We start from the raw sequence: 15,168 nt of genomic DNA, 5'->3' as shown, positions 1-15,168 counted from the left end.
AAGCGCATCTTCTCTCCCCATCTTGCTGCTGCTTGTTACAGCCTCCACGAAGATTGCTTCTGACAAGCGTCTCAACGTCAAACACAGCCAGCGTTAGAGAGCGTACAAATGAAGAACAGGAAGTTGCTTTATTTGTTAGAGTCCAAGACAATTCCTCAACAAAAACATTGCTTCCTGGATGGATTTCCACCTGTAAAAATAAAAATAGAAAAAAAAATGAACCTGAAGTAAAACCCATTTTAATCAACACACTGTTAGAACAACCCTTCCACGCAAATGTGGTAGACTAAAATTTCAAGAATCACAGAATGCTCCTCCGAATTACCTGTCAATTTGCATACTGAATGTCAAACTTACAGCTAAACCTTAAGGACAAAAGCATTTTATCCCACCTCAGAAATACAAATTTGGCAGTATAGTGAAGCTGCAACATTGGCAGTGTTTATATCCAAGTGGAATTTGCTCGAAGGGTCACATAAACTGAAGGTGGTCTGCCTGAATTGCAATAGTGCAGTTACATAGACAATCCTATCCTTTTCTGGGAGTGCAATACTTTACGAAATGTACTCAGTACATTTTAAGTGCAATAATAGTAATAAGTTGAATTTTTCCATGTGCTCATCTGGTCATATCTGCCCATTCTTTATCAGACTTTACTAAAACTGTAGTGTAGTTTCAAGTCACACTTTTTCCAGGGTGGATTAATATATGGAACACAATGTATGAGGACAATAGATTTTGCAAAGTGTATTGAAACTGAAATTGAGGTAGAAATTAAAACAAATGTCAGTTATTTCAGTCTTCAAATTTAATTTGTCACAATGAAGATTAAACAGATAAGTTTTACCTTTCCAGCAGCTTTCATGGGAGGAGGCAGCACAGGTGCTGATAATACAGATATTGAAGCAGCTGAGGCTTCTGTTGAATTCCCAGTGGAACGGTTAGGCGTTCCATAACGTGACTAAATCAGAATCAGGAATAGATTTGCACACATGATTTCTGTTCAAGCACTCGAGTTTTTGGAGTATTGCTAAAAAAGTAAGAAAAAAAAAACAATTTCATGAACAGATAGAAATCCACTTTTTTTTTTTTTTTTTTTTTTACCAAAGTTCATATACAGTTTTGAAATTGGGCCCCCATGTTCCCTGCTTTAATCTGCAAAGTTTCTCTTAGGGGGCCATCTTACTTAATTGTAATTGTGCTATTTTAAATGAGACATCTTTACAGAATGAGAAACCACACATACATCTTTTCACAAGTTTATTAAAGTTCATTAAACTATTAGTATAATATTTAAATGAGCATTTCAAGGGTATGCTTGTATATGTCAGATGAACTACAGACATTCTAGAAGATAGAGTAAGTTACTTTCTATATCTTATATTGTGACTAATGCAATCTTGGCAACGGCAGTGTTAATTACTTGTATAAAAAGGTGTAATAATGCTAGAGGGCTCAACTTGTTCTTGCATTTCTACTTACCTTGTGCTTGAGTGAATTGTTTTCTTCCTCCAGTTTTTCAACTATTCCACGGCCATAAGTTGGTCTACTTCACCATCTACTTCCTCACGTGCTGCCTTCAGCTTTTTCCAAATGTTGTCACATCTGTCTTGCTTAGCAGATATCTTTATTTTGCTAAAAGATTACATTGTTCAACAACATTTCAAAATAAAAATTAAACCACATTTCAACATTTTGTAAACAAAAACATTACATACAAAATGCAAACTTGCAATTCACAAATAACTATCACTACAAAACAATTCTATAGCTAAATGTAAGCAATCATATTTCACTCATGACATTGGAATGTCTCCCCATACTTTACAGTATTGGCTTTTCAGCAAACGTCAGAGCAATAGAGAATCAATTAGCTTTAGGTATGTTCCCAGGTCATTAATGAAAAATAAAAGTTCTCACTTAACATACCTGACTAAATAAAGGTTAAATAAAATAAACACAAATAACGTTATAATCATAATAAAACCTAAAAACAGGAAATGTCTCACTTTGCGCTGAAACCAAAACAGAAGGGTACAGCCCAGGCTTTTCAAAATGTACTTAGTTTAATGCTCTAACTCAATGTTACACAAGGCACAGTCGCCATCAGCTACCATTTGGAAATCATTTGTGTAAAGTTACCTGGATTGGTTCGGAGTCACTTGACAAATCATCCATGTATCTTATTCCGCATTATGAATCTTTAGAGGCTGGCGTTTTGTTCTCAGTTCGGTCCTCCTCATTTACTTTCAGGTCAGATTCTTTTGGTGTACACGCACACAAAAGTAAAAAAACAAACATAAAACGGCTGCAAATGTTCTTTCAGTGCAAGTAATAAATTAGCTTGAAAAAAACCTCACACAATGTATCATTAATGAAAGACATACCTGACATTGTGGACCTCGCAGTCACACAGGACTGCCTCCACGCGGGGTTTTCTTCCCTGACCTCCATTCTCCTACATAACTTCTCGAATCCATGTCTCCATTTTCTTCAAATGTGTCTTCATCAAAATCCCTAACATCATAATTAAATCGGTGAGCCATGTATTTTTATATGTTACAAGTTCAAAAATGTATTATTCATATATAAAAATTCTTTCATATATACATTTCATATATTAAACATATTTCCTTTCCGTATGGGCAGCGAGTTGACTTAGTAGAGCACAGTAAAAAATAGGTTCAGTCGCTGAATACAGTTAGCATCTCGTCTCATGAAACAAAAATAGACAATAACAAAACAGCAAATTCTACAACAAATGCATACAAACACACAATACTGACTCCCAAAGGAGCGGAGCTGAGAGCGCCGACAAGAAGCAGAAAAAACAAAGGGGCGGTACAGTGTGGGGCACATTGTACTTATTTATTTGAAATGCTTCGACACTATTGTATAGTACTGTAGATTATATGTGTTTACATGATATACATTTGCATTGGGATTATTTTGTGTTTCAGTGATGTGATCATCAGAAATACTGTAACGGCAGATAAGTAGCCTGCAGAATGTGCGCATTGCAGAAAGAGATTATTATTAAAACATGACGAGACATCTCTTAGGCTTTATTACAGTAATAACTTTGCAAGTTCGTTGCAATTGACCCAATGAGACCTCCCCCCGCAAGCACCGACCAAATTGTTTGGTGTTGTATGTAGTCTAAACATTGAATTCAATATATATATTAAAAAAAAAAAAAAATGAAAATGCAATGCACAGATTGAACCCGGCACCTCCAGCACAGCGCAGATCCGCTATACAAGTGAGCCGCGACCCCTTATGAGTGAATCAATAATCTTGTGTTGCATCACCTACCAGTCCTGACCACTACCCCATGCATGCTACAGCTTACTAATATGTAGCATTGGCTACTAAAAACATACTTTGAGACAAGTATACATATGTTATATATCACATATATATATATATATATATATATATATTACTCATATTAAATATTGCAATTCCGTTCCATGTGGGTAATACATATTTACTGTACGGCTTTAAATATATTATCAATTATTTCATGATAGTTTTAATAAATTCTCTCAACTGTAATTGTAATATTTTGGCGTTAGATCATTTTTTCGCTGTGGAAGTGATTTGATCAGTGTGGGGGTATTGTTTTCAGTATTGTTATAATATCACGAAACTCATTACAACGCTACACGAATATATTGTAATGGCATCTCTTGTATATATATATATGTAAAAAATTATATACAAGTAAATATGTCTTTTTATATGTAAAATATAGGTACGTGGATTTGCGATTATGAATTGTTCAGTTACAAAAATACATTTTGGGGGTTTTCACATTTGTTCCACTTAGTACGGTACTATAAATCGTTAGTCTATAGAAAGGATTAGACTACTTTAGTCTCGTACTTAGTATCCTCTAGAGCAGGGGTGCACAATTCCGGTTGATCCCTCCTGGCTTTTGTTCCAACTGTGTTCTAAATTACTTAATTAGACCAATAATTGGTAATAATTGGTCCAATTAAGTAATTTAGGGCAAGGTTGGAACAAAAGCCAGGAGGGACACCGGCCCTCCAGGACCGGAATTGTGCACGCCTGCTCTAGAGGGCAGCAGCAGTTATTTTTTGGGTTCGTTGCAATTCAGACCTTTTTTTAGTAGCTGGGGACTAACTTCAGCGGCCAAGTTGGTTGCAATTGGTATTTAACTTGCGTACTCGTTCAGTAGGGAGCTGCGTACTGACCACGGGATCATCCCCCGTTAGAAACTATGCAATGGCAACAGATCAATCTTCTTAAACTTCCCCATTACATTATGCCCTATACAGAAATCAGTGTATCAGTAACTGTTTATAACAGTAACCTTTAAACCATGCCAGCCTTGTTTCATCCATGGCTTTCAGCGTTGCAGTCACAGTACTGCGTTTCTGTCTTCAGCCAGACTACAGACCACTTATAATACTGTTTGTATCAGAACCACATTTCAATTGGCTGCTAACCCACGATTCCAAGATTTTTGCCGGAATTGACAGTCAGCTGTATCCAACACAGATCAGTGCGCTTCAGCTTGAGATTGTGCTCTGTACACGATACAACTTAATAGCCCATTAACTAACTAATTATAGGAAACGTAGCGAGCTGTATCAGCGATTTATTTGTGATGATTGAACCATGTTTTCTTTGGAAGCCTTTATACTTGCTAGCACGCTAGTTATTGTCTTAATTGGATCAGTTGAACAATTTTCCCAGCTCTCTGGGTGATTTATAGAAGCATCGAAACCTGCTGGACACGTTTTATTTTCTCCATTTGTCAGTTTCAGCATGAACTTGAGCAAAACCTACATTGTTGTGTAATGAAACTGATCAAAAACATTTGTCATTCTCCTTTGGTTTCCTTTGTATTTCTGCAGTCAGACTGTATGCAAATACGTTCCCAAGGGGCAATAACTTCCCCAAAAGCAGGGCATATATAAAAGACTGACGTTATGTTACAAACATAACAGTGCTTCAGGAAAGAAGGAATTACACTGGGGTGAGTTTATGATGATGATTATGATGATGTCATTAACTGCATTAGAAAGAAACTGAACTGTAATACTAACAAAGTACATGTGGCTTTGACAGCTAGTATGAATCACCCCCTAATCGCTTCTGGAGAGACATTTAGGTAGAGAGTTGCACTTCCTATTTTGTTTGAACAAATTCTGTCATAAAAACTAAAACCAAAACTTGAATTTCTGTTCGTTTCTATTCAGTTAATCTACAGAGAGACGCTGCCAAGATGTCTAAGGAAAACCCGGTAAGTAATGGTACTATGCTTTCTTGAAATACAGGAATTGTGTTCAAATATACAACTATCAACTATCTTTGTCTCCAACTTTTAGTTGATCTTGTTTAGCTCTTCGTGGCCACACAATGCATTATCCACACTTTGTATTCGGTGTGTCTTATCTTTTCTCATAACCATAGCTGTTTATTTCTTCCCACAGAAATTTAATGTGGGAGACATAATCTCCTTTAGCCGTGGACTCTATCATCACTGGGGGGTTTATTACGGACAGGAACATGGAAAACATTACGTTGTCAACGTTTCAGGAGGTAGAACATGTGTTTTGGTTTGTTTGTCTTCAGCTATATGATCTAAATAGCAGTATGCTGTGTTTTATATTGATTTTTCTCATTTCTTTTATGGCATAATTGATATATTTGTTATATTTACATGTTTTAAACTTGTTGGGAATCATTAGAACTTGAATATCCTAGATGCTTTCTCCCAGTGTCTATTGATTTTTTTCTCATAATGTAATGCCCATATACCAACATTACAATTATTATATAGGAGAGTCCAACAGCAAGCCTTTGGCCATTACTTCTAAATTGGTGAAGGAAGAACTTAACAAGGTGGCTGGAAAAAGTGCCTACTCTGTGTACAAAGAACTGGACACACATAATAAACCAAGAAGTCCTGAGCAGATGAAAGCAGACATGGACAAAATGATTGGTACCCAAATAAAGTATGATCCCTTTGGAAAGAACTGTCAACACTTTGCTACACAAATACGGTACGGCAAGGAAATATCTCCCGAGGTAATATTTGTTCATGTTTTTATGTATTTATTTTTAGATGATGTATTAATAACTGTCATGGTCAATAAGCAGAATAATGTATTATTTTTAACTCCCGAAACTAATTATGCCCCCATATAGCCGTATTTACCCAATGAAGGTTCTACATTTTATAAGGTTTCTGCAAATACAACAAAATGCCTTTTTGTTTTTTCAATACTGTAACACATGAATGCCTTGTTATGGGACATGAATATCTGTCTATTTACTAAACCACTCTGCAGGGATATACTGTATAATTTAAGCCTTAACTTGAAACATGACCTTTTTACTGACTGTATATTTCCATAACATGTATTCTATGTCATGACCGTCGATCTGATCTGAATTTAGATTCACTTGGATTTACAATTGGAAACTTCCAGGCCTTTAGATGTTCAAAATAGTCAGAAACAAAGCTAGCAAACAAACACGTGGCAGGTGCTGAAGTCATTTTAACTGCAGTTTGGATTTCATTTTAACTGCAGTTTGGATTCATCATTTTCTTTTTTCTTTCTGTAGGGGGAAAGTGCAGCCAAATCCGTGGGCAAAAACCTGTCAGATTTCCGTGCAGAAATGGACCCTTTTTCTGCCAAGTAACAGCTTATTCACCTGATGAATTTCTTCATCTTTTGTGGTGTTCCTTGCCTTTCTGATAAAGGGCACAATTTCTCTTTACAAAGTACAATAGAAAATGCTTGTTAAAATATTCTTACTTCTTTAATTATGGTGAGCAAAATGAATCTATTGTTGTAAAAATGAAATCAATAAAAATTCAAGTTGCATCAAATTCCTTTCACTGTAGTCATTTAACAGTAGAACCGCCATGCAGGTCAGTTTGACCCATTTTGCATTTAAAATGTTAAATACTCTTCCGCTGTAAATCGTATGTGTGTGTCCGTGTGACAGGGCGCTCGTCTCCCGTGTGTGGGTAACCACTGTTTAAGCATCACAGACATGGGAAGGTGGAGTTAAACGCCAGCACAGGCGCGCAGGATTTATTCACAAAACAGAAAGTAAACAAAAGGGTCATGTGATGTTGCCAGCCATGGTAACACACAGAGGACAAATACAGCAAGCTGTGCAAAAGGAAAAATAAAACACAATACAAAAACTACAAATAAAAGGTACACACAGGGCGAGTGCTAGCCTTATAAACGAGACGTCCCGCTCCAGGAACCGGCTACACTACATAACCCTCGCTGTACATTACATGGGATTACTATCCCCTAAACTAATCTACTAATGAGCCGGTGTTCAGATGACGACTCCTGCTGCTTCACACGGCCTTGCAGTTGCAGGGTTGCGTAGCTCCCGTTCCTGCAGAGCAGATGCTCTCTTCCTGAGTATACACAGCTCCCCTCTGAAGTATGGCATTGCAGTCGCCCAGAGCGATCGCCACTGGATGTTTTTAAACTGACGGACACTCGGTCAAGACTCGCCCACCTGCCGCTTGAGGAACAGCACAGCCAATCACTTGCTGTCAACCAAACCTTCCCCTCTCCTTCCCCTCAACCAAACCTAGCAGGCAGCAAGTCTCAATGGAGCGCCCGTCTGTAAACAATAATCTAATCACAGAAAATCAACTCCCACAATGATACACAATAAACCCACTTCCACATACAAATTACACCAACACTAAATTCCCCATTGTGCAGGGCAATCGTGCTGCCACAGCCAGTTTTTGACTTTTCCTAAATATATGAATGAACCCTTTGAGTAGTAAGTTTTAGAATGTTTGGATGGGCCCACTGGAGTGAGTTTTTTTTTTAATTTCTCATATTTACACTCCTCACATCGACACATCTGTTGGTAGGCCTATTAGCAATTTATTACACAATGAAAATATGTAAACAACTATTTCTTATAGTAAATAAACAAAACAAATAAATATTAATCGTTATTTTGTCATAGCGAAAGGTTTTGACAAAAGTAACAGGTACTCAATAAACAACGATCAGGATCAACAACACGTCCGGGTAAACACGTGGTGAGGGTGAAGGCAGTGAGGAAAATGTAGCTCAGTGATCCCTGTCACATTGTCTGAGCTTGGGCCACTCGAGGAAGGTAAATATTCTTCACTGATATTTTCACTAACGCCTGATTCAGTAGAAGAATTTAAATCGGAATTCAGTATAATTTCTCGTACTTCTTTCCCACAGAGCATTTCCCACCGTTTTCCAGACATTGTGGACATTTTTTGACTGGGTTTGGTGTGTGTAATTCTGTCGGTATCTGGCAGATGACGCAAGAGACCATTACAAGGTGTTACAGACACCTAGTGTTACAATATCAGATTATCAGCAGTTTTGTAGACCCAGTAATTGTAGTTCAAAATTCAAATTCAAAAGCTCAAAATTTGCATAACGTACCAGTACATTCATACTCCCTGGGGACCATTAATTCAATGACGTACCGGTACATTCGTACTACTCAAAGGGTTAAAGATTTTTGGCAGGGTCTGTCTCCACAGCTCAGGCACCCACACTAGGCAGCTCTGTGACAATGAAACAGAAGCTGGCTCTTCTGAACAAAACAGACCAAAGTTATTTCATACGGAACATCACTGAAATCTAAAGGTGTTTTTTTTTTGGTTTCTCTCTTGCATGAATTCACTCGTGTCTTACAAGGTGTCATGACTTATAAAAACTCTTCCCACAGTCAGAGCAGCAATGCATTTTTTATCATGTGTGAATTCGCTGGTGTTTTACAAAGTCTCTTGAATCACTGTAACTCTTCCCGCAATCAGAACAGTGATACGGTTTCACTCCTGTGTGAGTTCGCTGGTGTGTTTTAAGGTGTCCTGACTGATTAAACCTCGTCCCACAATCAGAACAGCGATATGGTTTCTCTCCTGTGTGAAGTCGTTTGTGTACAACAAGGTATCCTGACGAACTGAAACCCTTCCCACAATCATTACAGTGATATGGTTTCTCTCCTGTGTGAACACGCTGGTGTTTTACAAGATCTCCTGACTGAATGAAACTCTTCTTACAGTCTGAGCAGTGATATGGTTTGTCTCCTGTGTGAATTCGCTGGTGTGATACAAGGTTTGTTGATGAACTGAACGTCTTCCCACAGTCACAGCGATACGGTTTCTCTCTTGTGTGTGTTCGCTGGTGTGTTTTAAGGTGTCCTGACTGATTAAACCTCATCCCACAGTCAGAACACTGATACGGTTTCTCTCCTGTGTGAATTCGCTGGTGAGATGCAAGGTTTCCTGACCGACTGAAACTCTGCCCACAGTCAGAGCGATACGGTTTCTCTCCTGTGTGTGTTCGCTGGTGTGTTTTAAGGTGTCCTGACTGATTAAACTTCATCCCACAGTCAGAACACTGATACGGTTTCTCTCCTGTGTGAACACGCCAGTGTTTTACAAGATCTCCCAAGTGACTGAACCCTTTCCCACATTCAGAATAGTGATACGGTTTTTCTCCTGTATGAATTCGCTGGTGTATTACAAGGGTTGCTGAATGACTAAACCTCTTCCCACAGTCAGAGCAGTGAAATGGTTTCTCTCCTGTGTGAATTCGCAGGTGTGTTGCAAGGTTTTCTGAACGACTGAAACTCTTCCCACAGTCAGAGCAGAGATACGGTTTCTTTCCTCTGCGCGTTCGCTGGAGTATTCTAAAACCTCCTGACTTGGTGACACCATTCCCACAGTCACTGCTCGCCCTTGCTTTAGCTGCTGTTCTGGAACCTGGAAAATACAAACAGGAGAGAAAGTCAGACTGTTTCAAGTAGGGAATGCTGCAATTGTATCTTCCTCATTTTGTTGTTTCATAACCTTTTTCTACATTGGGTTATTAGCAAACACAGAACTGTAGCGTAGTCTCCACCAGGGAGGTTGCAATTCCAGCAGGCGGATTTCTGGAGCCAGCATTATACTTCAGCCAATAGGAACCATGAGTAAAAGAAATCAGGAAATGTACAGATTATCATCTCTTTTGTTCCAGATTGTACCCGTTTTGTCATAAGAAATGATTGAAAGCTATATATTGTTGAACTTGTCTTTCAGTATGTTTAAATAGGTTTCTAGTTTACAACAAACACAAACTTCTGTAACCACAATATACAAAGAATAAAACAAAAGCAATAAATACATAAATAAATAAAACACATGTAGGCAAAAACATGAGCTAAATAAAGACACTAAAATGCAATCTCTCACTTAACAGCCACCAAACAATTACACATGAATGATACAGGGTTCCCCCCCAGGAGTTTTCAGTCTCCAGGGTGGCAGGCTACAGCAGCTGGGTGGCAGAATGTTATAACACCCCCCCCCCCCCCCCCGATCTTGTCAAGCATCAAGCAAATAGGCACAACTGGAATGGTGCTGGGGCCAGGATTAACACAACTGTTGTTTCTAACTTGGCTTCTTTTTATGAATACCTTCACAGATATTAGGAGAGTAAGCAGAAGTTCAATTTTAACAGCTCATTTTAAATGCCCTTGGTCGACATTTGCCAGTGTAGCAATGAGAGGTATTATATTGATTTGTATGGCACTGCTGAGATAATAGATAACATTTTGTTTTGAGACACAGGTAATAAGTACTATTGTGTGGGTAGTGAGTAATAAGTACAGCCCACACAACAGAGAGCTGCATATGAGGCCCACCATGTTAAACAGGTTGAGAACCAACTAACTGATCTTCAAACAAGCATACCTACATTTTAACAAGCATACTTTCAACTGTCAAAATAAAGCAGAACATGGCCCAGACCAAACCAAAACCTGCACAATCTGCTAATCACACTTTAAAAAACAAACTGCTATAAATGCTGTTAAACACTGTTTCTATAAAGTGAGATGAGCAGCTTACGCAGGTTTTGATTTGGTCTGGGCCGATGTCTCTTAGGATATTTAGGCAATGGATATCAATGTTGACAGAATTCAATTTTTTTTCACTGTTTTGAATCCTTAGCTTGCCTTCCGATTAATATTGAACCCTTGGGATAGTAAATACTTGGAATTTTAGTAAATTTTACCACTTGTTCGTTTTTGTAAGCTAGGTATCCTAAACATTACGACTCGTCATCCAGTCACTGTGCTCCACACATCACTTCCAACTCTTAACTTAAAGAATAATTCCAGCGTACAGACTTCCCAATCTTCAGAAAACAATAAGCTTGTCTTTACTTACATCCAATAATAGTCAGACGAGTGGAGAACCCTTAAAATACAGCAATATGTCTCGTGCCAGGAACTCCATCCAAGCACAAATGAATATTCTTCAGTGTAACTATTTTCTTATCATTATGTCTTTATATCCTTTAAGAATGTAAAAGGACCGAAGGATAGTGTCACTTTTATGATTTCTATGTATACAGTCTTGTTATTAATCTATATACGTATCAAACGGTATCAACGGTCAAAAACTGTATTCGCTCCTCCGCTTACAAAAACTCGTTTATTATCAAAACCGAATTCTAAAATAGCGTCATTAGCTATAAACAAAACTACCACTTGAGGGCGCAGTGCATAGAAAAGGAGCACATACCAATCTAGAAACAGTAATAATAATAATAATTACATATATCTAAATAAACTCAAATAAGAATACATTCTTTTTTATAATCAAAATACAAAATTCTAATTCGTTAGAATTTTTTTTTTTATTATTAGTCATGTCTGCTTTACAGCGGAACGGCCCTTCAGTGCGATTCTAAAACTCAGATGTACAAGACTAGCGATCCCCTTTTTATTAGCAGTGACCCAGTTCTGTTTAAGAAAGCTCGATATCCCACATGGCGCTGCGCTGCTCTCGTAAATGTCACAAACGCATTAGACGCCACATAAGCAAACAGACAATGCAAATCCCCTGTGTATTAATGAGAAGTCTATACTTGGAAAGGTTTGCTTTAATAATAGAGGATGTTCAAAATACCAAGGTGGCTCGCAAAAAACAGCAAACCTAAAACTCACAGGCCTACAGAGGGGAAAAAGGGATGTACTTTCCATTGCTCAACTGGTGCAGGAGGTGGGTTCACTTCAGACAACATAGCAAGCCACCAGCACTGGGCAGGGAAGTGGGTTGCTGAGGATTGAAAAGCTCTCTGAAACAGCCCAATCCAGGAGATATCCTTCAGAAGCTTTGAAGAGTCACTGATTAAAACCAAAACAACTGCAGTAATGACTGTTGACAATGTGACTTTGTTTAAGCTCTTCATTCAAGTATTCCAGTGAAATTGTGTCTGTTCATTAGGAACAACATTACAGAACGATCATTTCCAATCCAAAGATGACCATTCTGTGGCAACCTGCACACACATTCAAGGTCTGTTCACATTCAAGTCTGTTATTGCTAAACCAACAAAAAATAAACATGAATCTCTTCAGTTAAAAATCAAGGAAACAAACCCAGAGACAGTATCTTATCTCCTTTCAATGGTCTCATCACTGTGCCACATCAAATTTATAACGAGTTCACTTGTCACTCAGTACTATGCTTCCGCTCATTCTGTGGTATTTCGGCTTGGGGTCGTTTGCATTTGGAAGGACAATTTCTCTCGATAAAATTAACTCTCATGCAAACGGCACTGTAGGGAAGTCATTAGCAAAAGAGAGCAAGTTAAAAGGGACCCCGTTTTTCACTTTCTGCATGTAAACATGGCCATGGTCTCACTTCACAGGTGTTCATATTCTAATTGTTCTGATTATCTTTTACAATTCACATGTCAATGCTTTTAGTCACAAAAAACAGTGACCTTTCTTCACTTCTAAAGCAGTGGTTCACAGCCTGGTCCTGGGGACCCCTTGTGTCTGCTGGGTTTTGTTCCAACTGAGCTCTCAGTTACTTAAATGAACACTCAAGTGAACTTACAATTTGGTCAATCACATTTTTAAACTATTTTTCAGCTCATAAGTAGTTGATTAGATTTCAAGTTCTATTCATTTTCATACAGAACCTGAAATATCCATCTCTTTCAAATCATTCAACAGCTTTGATAAGGCAAATAGTTGAACTGAGTGTTTTTTGTTAAATTCGATTATGGTTAGTCAATAAAAAAGGTTTCTACCTGCAGTGACCGGACCAAGAAGTGATTAAACAGGACTCCGTTTCCATTGACTTACATCACACTATAGGGCAGCAGGGCTCTGGACTGTTCACTGGAGGGTTGTGGGTTCAATCCGAGATGGGGGACACTGCTATTGTACCCTTGAACAAGGTACTTTACATAGATTGCTCAAGTAAAAACCCAGCAGTACAAAAAGGGTAATTGTATGTAAAAATAATGTAAGGGCATCTAAGAAAATAACAGTAATCATACTGGGGACAATGTAATTGAATGATAATGGGAGTGCGACATTAACAGGAGTGATATTAAGTAGCTTGTAGCATAACCCATCTGCTCCCTGCCTCTCAGTCCTGCTGTGGATAATATGACACAGTAGAATGACGTCATCACAGCTACTCAGAGTTACTCACCTGCTGGACTGCACTCTGAATGGGAGCTCCCCCCGTCTTCCTTTCCACATCCTCGCATGCTGTTGGGAGAGCTGGCTTCTGCTCCAGCGCCCTGCACTCTCAGGTAGATTCTCTTCAGCACCACACTACACGCCCGCAGGCGTACAGGACCCAGCGCAGGGGGGGCTGCTTTCAAGGAAACGGGTTCTTCTGTCTGGCAGATCTCCAATTCACTGGGTTCAGCTTTAATCCCAGCACACCCCTCTGGCTTGATGCCACTGCATGGCATGATCTCACAGAGCTCCTGTTTAATGGGGAGGGAAGCCAGTGCAGATAACAGTGTAATGGGAACCACTTCAAGTTCAGGGAGCTCCTCTTTAATCGGGTCAGATTCAGTCTTCACACTGTCCATGGCATCACACATGCTTCTGCTTAGTGGCTGCTGCAAGAAGAAAATGAAAAATGATTCAAAATGCTATGAAAGCTGTTTAAAAAGAGCGGCTATCTGGGGTTTTTAAAAAGATGAAGTTCTCAGTCCCTGCATGTTGTTGCGGAGTAACATTCATGCAATTTTCACCTCCAGTGTTAATATCCAGACAAGTTTTCATACTTCAAAAAAAGGAAAAGAAATTAAAGATGTCCTGATAAGATTGTCTTGGCCAATACCGAGAGCCAATTCGAGTTTTGATTTTTTGTGTTTTACCTCATTAGACAAACATACAGAAAGACACAGAGAGAACACAGACAAGCAGCAAGACAGACAGAATGCAAACTTTAAAAAATGTACTGTAGAAGAGATTTGATTTTAGCATTATTTAAAAAGATTGCAATTATGGAGAGCAATGACAAACCTGCCAGAGAAATGAAGTGCTTACGTGTGATAAATAATATCCATCACCTATAAATGAGGCATTGAAGTAAAGAAATGGGATCCTCAAACACCAGGTCCTTTCCAGGCTGGAGCCGGCTTGAAAACGGATTTCTCACAGAGGAGAGACTATTCATTTTTTGATGAGGACGGCACTTAAGAAACACATCTCTGCATGTTAACAGCACAAAGGAAAGAAGCAAAGTTTGTGGGTTTGACATCATTACTAGGTTAATGGCATCTACACAATACAATATATTTCATACATACCATTTCCAGCACCTCTTCTTTTATGGGACCTGGTCCTGCTGTCTGGGGGATCTCCAGTTCATTGCTCTCATCTTTAATACCAGGCACCTCTGACTTGATGCTGTCACATGGCATCTCCTGTTTCATGGGGAGGGAAGGCAATCCGGAGAAAACCAGTCTAATGGGGACGAGTTCAAGCTCAGGGAGCTCCTCTTTAATGGGGACAGATTCCATCTTCACACTATCCCTGGCATCAGACACGGGGGTTCTGCTGAGTAGCTGCAGCAAAAAAATAATAATGAAATGAGTAAAATTAATCAAATCAAAGACATTTAAGGGATTCACAAAATCTTACTAGCAGGGTGTCTTTAGTATTGAAGGAAGTGAGAACTGAACTTGGGTTGCAGGTAAAGTTTGCAGAGGTTCAGCAGCAACTCTGTGCTCCCTATGTGGTGGAAGTAGTCAATAACCATATTAAGTGGCACCATTCTCTCAAGTAGCCAATCAGAATGCAGTATTTTGAACTTTAACTGGCTACTCTTTTAAACCAATCATA

The 15,168-nt window shown here is 38.8% G+C and overlaps 2 protein-coding genes across 4 annotated transcripts in view; one reads left to right on the top strand and one right to left on the bottom strand.

The window, feature by feature from the left end:
• The window catches only part of LOC131727309 (phospholipase A and acyltransferase 4-like), a 24,196-nt gene extending 17,325 nt beyond the window's left edge, over positions 1 to 6,871 (top strand). The window contains exons 1-5 of one of the 2 annotated variants that reach the window (XM_059018831.1): positions 4,669 to 5,008; positions 5,232 to 5,275; positions 5,466 to 5,574; positions 5,816 to 6,063; positions 6,604 to 6,871. In XM_059018831.1, the coding sequence (XP_058874814.1) occupies positions 5,258 to 5,275; positions 5,466 to 5,574; positions 5,816 to 6,063; positions 6,604 to 6,681 (453 nt within the window). In that variant the 5' untranslated portion in view covers positions 4,669 to 5,008; positions 5,232 to 5,257 and the 3' untranslated portion in view covers positions 6,682 to 6,871. Of the gene's footprint in view, positions 1 to 4,668; positions 5,009 to 5,231; positions 5,276 to 5,465; positions 5,575 to 5,815; positions 6,064 to 6,603 lie in introns of those variants that run through there. The other variant, XM_059018830.1, reaches the window with a different exon arrangement.
• Positions 6,865 to 15,168, bottom strand: LOC131727308 (zinc finger protein 436-like). 2 transcript variants are annotated; one of them, XM_059018829.1, is made up of 3 exons: positions 14,634 to 15,168; positions 13,517 to 13,934; positions 6,865 to 9,781 (listed from the first exon to the last, which is right to left on the bottom strand). In XM_059018829.1, the coding sequence occupies exons 1-3, from the start codon at positions 14,844 to 14,846 to the stop codon at positions 8,766 to 8,768; spliced, it is 1,647 nt and encodes a 548-aa protein (XP_058874812.1). In that variant the 5' UTR covers positions 14,847 to 15,168; the 3' UTR covers positions 6,865 to 8,765. The 2 variants fall into 2 exon arrangements, with proteins under 2 accessions (XP_058874812.1, XP_058874811.1); XM_059018828.1 differs by having other exon boundaries at positions 13,517 to 13,937; positions 14,634 to 15,167.

The sequence above is a fragment of the Acipenser ruthenus genome, unplaced genomic scaffold (genome assembly GCF_902713425.1).
Source record: "Acipenser ruthenus unplaced genomic scaffold, fAciRut3.2 maternal haplotype, whole genome shotgun sequence".
In the NCBI taxonomy this organism is placed as follows: domain Eukaryota; kingdom Metazoa; phylum Chordata; class Actinopteri; order Acipenseriformes; family Acipenseridae; genus Acipenser; species Acipenser ruthenus.
This window is presented reverse-complemented; position numbering and strand designations above follow the sequence as displayed.